General features: G+C 44.2%; 1 protein-coding gene across 2 annotated transcripts; it reads right to left on the bottom strand.

Annotated features, from left to right (window-relative positions):
• Positions 1–2,733: 2,733 nt before the first annotated feature.
• Positions 2,734–6,414, bottom strand: LOC147637480 (uncharacterized). Of its 2 annotated transcripts, none has more exons than XM_086799266.1 (3): positions 6,309–6,414; positions 4,190–5,054; positions 2,734–4,057 (listed from the first exon to the last, which is right to left on the bottom strand). In XM_086799266.1, the coding sequence occupies exons 2-3, from the start codon at positions 5,032–5,034 to the stop codon at positions 4,027–4,029; spliced, it is 876 nt and encodes a 291-aa protein (XP_086655392.1). In that variant the 5' UTR covers positions 5,035–5,054; positions 6,309–6,414; the 3' UTR covers positions 2,734–4,026. The 2 variants fall into 2 exon arrangements, with proteins under 2 accessions (XP_086655392.1, XP_086655393.1); XM_086799267.1 differs by having other exon boundaries at positions 5,770–6,411.
• Between the last annotated feature and the right edge of the window lie 290 nt (positions 6,415–6,704).

The following is a 6,704-nucleotide window of genomic DNA, read 5'->3' as shown; positions in this document are numbered from 1 at the left end:
CTCCTATGGTGCCTCCATGACATCTGACACTAAGACTCCACCAATTGCAAACGACAATGGCAAGTAAGAAGAGTCCTCTTACATTAGCCCCAAAACCGAAGCAACCACCACTAAGGCCAAAGTTTCTCCATCTAACACAGACGAAAACTATGAAGACTCTCCCTCTAATACTTCCTTTGTTCGTGCATGTGGGCTAATGCAATGAAGCACCCTTGGTGGGCGCTCAACCCAAGAAATGAAAAAAGTTGACATACGCACACATGCTTCTCCTTCACACATATCCTCCGATTCTAAAGAGGCCGCCGCCTCCAACAACTACTCCTTTCGTTCTGAAGAAGCCGCATCCTCATATTGCTCCTCCAAGGTCCTCCAACAATCCTTCACGATGTGCTTGATGAAGTCACACTTGAAACATTGACCAACCAATTCCTTCTTGGTTCGGAGAGTCATGTCCGTGACTCTCCCCCATTAGAACTATTTCTCTCCTCCATGGCTTGAACAACTCCATCCTTTCCTTACCCTTTTGTTGCTGGACTTTTTGTAGAGTTCCAGACTTGGAACTCTCCCGTGTCTCAAGGGTCATAGCAAGACAAAATGGGTCCAAAATTTATGGGGCTAGTGTGCACAAACATATGCATTGAAAGAAGGTTTTAAACCATCCACAACACGCTCAACTTGCTCTAATTATCAATGCTTAAAAACATGAGCATAAGCTTCCAAAAATGTGTCAAAGTTTAATTACTTGCTTACCCTCTTCTAAGTAAAGCGCTCCTATTGCAACTTTAGCTCCCAGTAACAGTCCACATGAATAAACTACTTCAAGACTGCCTTTCAACAATTCTTAAAGCAAGTTACAGAGTGGTGCCTAAGGTGGTCTTCCCACCACAAGAGGACAACACATGTCGAAGCCATACACACCAGTTATCAAAGCAAGTTACAGAGTGGTGCCTAAGGTGGTCTTCCCACCACAAGAGGATAACACATGTTGAAGCCATACACACCAGTTATGAAAGCAAGTTACGGAGTGGTGCCAAATGGAGCTAAAGAACATTGAAACCACCTACTACCAGCAACGTGGTGGCCATCTTGCGGGCCTACTTGGTGATGACTTCTCCATCCATCTTCTTGTTTAGAAACCTCAATGACTGAGTTCATTCCTCACGAGACATGGAGGAAGAGCTCGGCAATCCAATAATATCCCGATGTCCCAATGAATCTGGTGGAGAGCGCTTTCACTGTAATGTCTTCTCTCATATGCTGACTGCATGTAAGTGTAGAATGATGACTGTCACACCGAGAGCAATGCTCATCCGATACATCCCTACCTATATCCAAAGGAGTGAAAACCCCTTCTTCAAAAATTTCGCCACTTCATTCTCGGAATTGTCAAGCCCTTGTTGAGAGACACAAACCTTGGAAGATGCCAACCTGGAAGAATAGGCACTCATGGTACCAACACTACCCAATCAAGATGATTAGACATGGCATCCACGCTTGCTTTGAGACCCTAAAGCAAATCCACAAGCTCTATGGGATCCATAACAAGTCGTTCAAAACCAGGGATAAAGAATGATGGCAAAAGGATGAAAGCTTTCACACTACCCTTCACCACAAATACCAAAAAGAACCCAAGTAATGGCTTTTCCCAAACCCACCAACCTTGTCCCACTCTTGGAGCCTAGGAACTCCACCCTATCCATGCAGCCAACAAACACAGGTGCCAGAAAAGAGAAAACAAATTGCAAGTTCACTAGGCTTTGATGCCAACTATAAAACAATTGTGCCTCTGTGCTAGGGTTCTCAGAGTAAGCGTCCTAAACTACTATCTATATTATGTACAAGAGTAAGTAATACAACTGAATCTCTAGTACAATAGATATGGCTAAGTGAAAATGTCTGCAGCCCTGTGACCTTCACATATAGAGAAACACTCTGTGAAGTCCAACACTGAGGAAAGTAGATGATTATGACGATTTGGCTGCACCAATGCTACTCGTCATTTTGTTTTCCTACTGTCAGCCAAGTCCACGACCTACCACACGGCACCTCGCCTTCCCACTGGCCTATCTTCTGTGTACCACAAGTGAGGTGTGTCTCACTTCAAGTGGCTACTACTACTCGTCTCTCATTGCTCTAGAGACTCATGCTACTGATGCCCCGGTGGAGGACTACCTTCTGTCCACTGCAGAGGTAAAGCAACGAGGATCAAGGCGTGGGAACAAGAGCATTTTGGTGGTAGTCGACTTGGTACCTGAGACTGGTACCACAAAGCATTGCTCTTTCATGGCCGAAAACCCCATGATTTCCTTGCCTGCTTGGATAAGAGTAGTTAAGGCCATGCAACTTAAAGGACCTTTAACCCGGATTCTTTTGAAGAAACATGTGTACAAGTTCAGGAAGACTCTAGGTATGCAGAGAAGTGGAAAACCATCATGCAGTACCAATCCCGTACTTCGGTACATAGGTCTTTGCAGATTACCAAAAATCAGGATGATGCTTCAAGCCATATGGTGGCGGATCTTCTCGCGGACTAGGTCAAGAAAACCCACCACGCACAAACTAGTCAAATCTGAAAAATCTGAAAGAAGATTCCATACCAGCATCTACTTTGACAAATCCAAAGTCTGGACAGATAATACTCCTGTCCGAGACAGTTCATGTGGCAGCAAGTTGCAGAAGGCAGAATAACACACGAAACACACAAGGGTAAAATACCAAACTCAAGGTGGATGCAGAATAACAAACTATAGTTTTCTTGATGAGATGCCTTACACCTACCAACCAACTTGTCAGTAAAGTAGTCCTCCAGTAACAATGCCTTACTAGTTGTGAAAGAAAAGGTGGTTCTAGATGCTAACACTACACATCAATGAAAAATCCTAAGCTTACCTTCCTCTTACAGAAAAGTTACAAGACCCCTCCTTATGTGAGGAAGCAGTCCTATAATATGTTATTCGCAATATTGTTGCCTTTCCAAATTCGGCAATGAAATGGAGGCTCAAAGTCCAACAGAATAAGCAGACATTGCCCTCTTGGAAGCAACATGCTCTCTTGGAATGCCTAGCTTATGCAACCATCCACAGCATTTTCCTTGTTTACTTGAGGGAGAACACAAAATCCATAGTTGTTCTCACGAGAAGGAAAAAGCATTGCGTAGAGGGGTACTATGGCATCAAGACACACTTACTTCTTAGCCTTGACTCAGTTCTTGACCGTTGTATGGAGCCATTTACTCCAGCCTTTGTATGTGCATGGCATGCCATTGTCCATGTCTCATAGGCCATATTCTGCCTCAATAGATGGTAAAAAGAAAGATTCTCTCTCTCTCTCTCTCTCTCTCTCTCTCTCTCTCTCTCAAGCATATCAATATATCCACTCGTCTCCTCTCTTTTATCTTGATTGTGTTACGTATCCTTGTTTTCATATCATGTGGATAATAATGTGAAATTCTCTCTCTCTCTCTCTGGGCATGGAGAGATGAGGGTATGAGAAACCGTAGAAGTAAAACCCTTTTGCCTGCAGCTTCAAATTGCAATCTTCACCGGTCAAGTTGACACTCATCTACTGGATGTCGTTGTTTGAAGACCCTTGTAAACCAATGTAAGTAAACATGAGATGCACTGAAAAATGAGTTACATTGAAAGCCTGCACATCACACAATACAACAGGAAGGCCAAAGATCAAGCCAACAAGAGCCAACGAGAAACATATCCCGGCTGGTATAGTCAAGGCATCTACACTCTTCTGTCCAAGGTCGGCAGCTATGTATACAACACCAATCTGGCTTTGCTGAAAGAGGCTGTGGAGCACATTTGGTCTGGTAACAAAATTTATGGAGAGCGCACTTGCAACAGGCAAATTCACTGCAGTTGTGCATTGGGTTTACATATTAACATGTAAAAAGATGACACTGCCTTTGACTTCAAGGGGCTCTTAAACCTAGAGACTTTAAAAGTATATACATGCTTTTAATCACAGAAAGCACCTTATATCCAATCTTTAATCTTTTTTAGATATAAGATGCCATCAACCTTCCTCGATTACAGCAACTTGCTGCCTGAAAAAAGCAATTGAAAAGTTAAAAATGTTATGCAGGCCATTGTTAAAAAGCTCGTTTCTTATTACTCTTTCAACAAGAAGACAAAAGCATGATGGAGCATACAAGCAAGCCACATGGTTCATTTCTTACCTAGGACTCACTGGGTACACAGTGCCTATGCTCTTTTCAGAGACCACTTCTCCTGGTTCATAGTGGTCACTTCCACCTTCCAGCATGTGCATGCGGCTCCTAAGATCACCAAGCTCCTGCTCAATCAAGATCAAGCGTTCTCTCAAAGTAATGTTCTCCTCTTCAAGCTGAGCAATGTGATACTCCTGATCAACAAGGCGAACCTCCAGAGGAGGTGCTTCATTGGCATCATCGTCATCATCAGTAATGCAAGGGTAAACCATCTCAAACCGGCTCAGACCGTGGTCCAAACGTTGCTCCAGCTGCTGAAGAGACTCTGCATACTGGCCTTCATTTTCTTCTTCTTCTTCTCCTTCCTGCTCGTCTTCTTCTTCTTCTTCTTCTTCTTCTTCTTCTGCCTCCAAGCTGCCATCCCTTCTCTTGTCTCTCGCTTTCATTCTGATAAGGCCGTTCATAGAACCATAGCCATTCACCCCCCACTCCTTGACCTCCTCTGCAAACTGTTCTTTGTATCTAGGCAGAGGGGAGAGGCCTGGGGTTGACAAAAGTGCTGGTGTGAAAGGGGAAGGGGTCACCACTGGAGCCATGGCCTCCACCATGGATTTGGAGTGGATAATGTAGGAGGTGGTGTTGCGGGGGGCTTCAGGAGGATGATATCCCGTGTGCTTCTGCATGAGAAAGCCTCCCCCTCCTCTTCTTGATGCAGCCTGAAAGTGTGTTTCCTGAAACCTTCCCCCTTTCTTCTTCCTCCATTTGAACCTTGCTTTGTGCTTCACACTGTCCCCTCTTACAAACGTACCATTTCCTCTTCCCATTACCACCATTGCTGGCATACGGTGCCCCATCTTGTGAACTGGAAAGGCCACTGCAGAAAGTAAATAGTTTGAGCTCTGTCAGGCTGTGCAAAGTAAACCATGAAAGCAGACCAGTAAAACTACATTGACCCTCCTAGCCTGTTAACTCAGACTGCAAAGACCTGTAAACCAGAACAAATTAACTGGCACTGTGAATTTTTCCATAGTAACGTGAAAGCACTACGACGATACTCCTATAGCATGTTAACTAACATAGCCAAAATGCATGGAATTCTCCGCAGGATTATGTGCCAGGAATGACACAAAAGCCGTTGCCTATCAAGCACAGATTGAGCTACAAAGCTTTAAAAATCAAGCACTAATTACCCCTGTTCTAAATGTAAATTAAGCACCTCTATTTTCATCGTAAGGCTTCAATCAAGTATTGATGACCTCGCCTAGGTTTGCAGACCTTAAAACCAAGTAATGGTTGCATTGATTTGCAACGCTTAAAAACAAGAACTCAGGCGCAGGAAGGCAAAGGCTAATATTACGCACGAAGGCAAAGAATCATAGCGTACAGACTGAACATGAAGGCAAAGGTTCAAATCGCACAAATAAGCAAATTGAGCATGAAGCATGCAAAAAACACTTATGCAAAAGAAGCACACAGTTTCAAAACTCTTTGCTAACTTCTTCTCATTGCACGCTAAGCAGAAATAATAAACAGTATAGAGAGAGAGAGAGAGAGAGAGAGAGAGAGAGAGAGAGAGACAGGGGTCTTACAGGAATCTTGTCGCAGTATGGCCGGGACTTACAGGAAGCTTGACAAGAAGGCGTGTCGCAGAGAGGCGAAGCGGAGGGGGATCCGTGGTAACAGACGTTCTGACAGAAAAGGGTAGAAAATCCAGCTCTGCTTGGCTTACTTCCGCAAAAACGAGAGCAGGGCACAGATTCGGGCCTGGATTTCAGAAAAAAACATGTGCAGCTACAACAGCCTTAACTACAGAGGGCTGAGAGCTCCAGAAAAAACGCGCGCGCACGCAACCTTTTCTGTTTCTGCTGCAGCTAGACCTTACCGGTAGAAACTGTGCAGCCTTTCTCTGCAAAACTGCAAGGATTTTTCTCGCTATGGAAACGCTGTGTTCAAAGAATTATGCAAGGACTTTCTGGCTAGCGAAAGACGCGAGCCCGGGCAAGAAACCGTTCAAAGGGGAAGGTAGGAAAGCATACTAGTGAAGAGTGGTAGGTTAAATGAGGCGTTTTCGCACGGAAATTCTTCGCCTGTGCAAAACCAGAGATGGCAGAGAAGCTAAAGAAATTACAGCGATGGTGAACAAGCTTGAAGAAAGCCACAGCGATGGCGAGTTCGAGTTCTTCTCCTGACTTTCAGAACTGGACACTTGCGAGAAGGGGCTATTTGTAGACCCGAAATGGAAGACAAAATGCCCTCAAAATTCTGAGAAGACGACGAACTTTTTCCGTCCTGGCGGCCTACCTTTTTACCCGTGTAAAAGGGTCCCGCCCAGGGTGTGTGATATTGATAGGTACTAAGGTGGTTAGTAGCGTATCACCATTTCATGCTCATTTTACTCTAAGGCGAGTAGTAGGTCGGCTAGCCTTATATCTCACAACCTCTCAATTTTCTTTTTCTAGCCCTATATCTCACAACCTCTCAATTTTCTTTTTGGGAATATATATATATATATATATATATATAT

The sequence above is a fragment of the Cibotium barometz genome, chromosome 6 (genome assembly GCF_041138505.1).
Source record: "Cibotium barometz isolate CiBa-2024 chromosome 6, ASM4113850v1, whole genome shotgun sequence".
Lineage (NCBI taxonomy): Eukaryota > Viridiplantae > Streptophyta > Polypodiopsida > Cyatheales > Cibotiaceae > Cibotium > Cibotium barometz.
Note: the sequence above shows the minus strand (reverse complement) of the source record. Positions and strands in the feature narration are given on the sequence as shown.

Excerpts from the sequence above, each read along its gene's own strand:
- LOC147637480 (XM_086799266.1), bottom strand. The coding sequence starts at position 5,034 with ATGGGGCACCGTATGCCAGCAATGGTGGTAATGGGAAGAGGAAATGGT. Across the intron at positions 4,058-4,189 it reads GTGTACCCAGTGAGTCCTAG|GCAGCAAGTTGCTGTAATCG; the intron begins GTAAGAAATGAA and ends TGCTTTTTTCAG.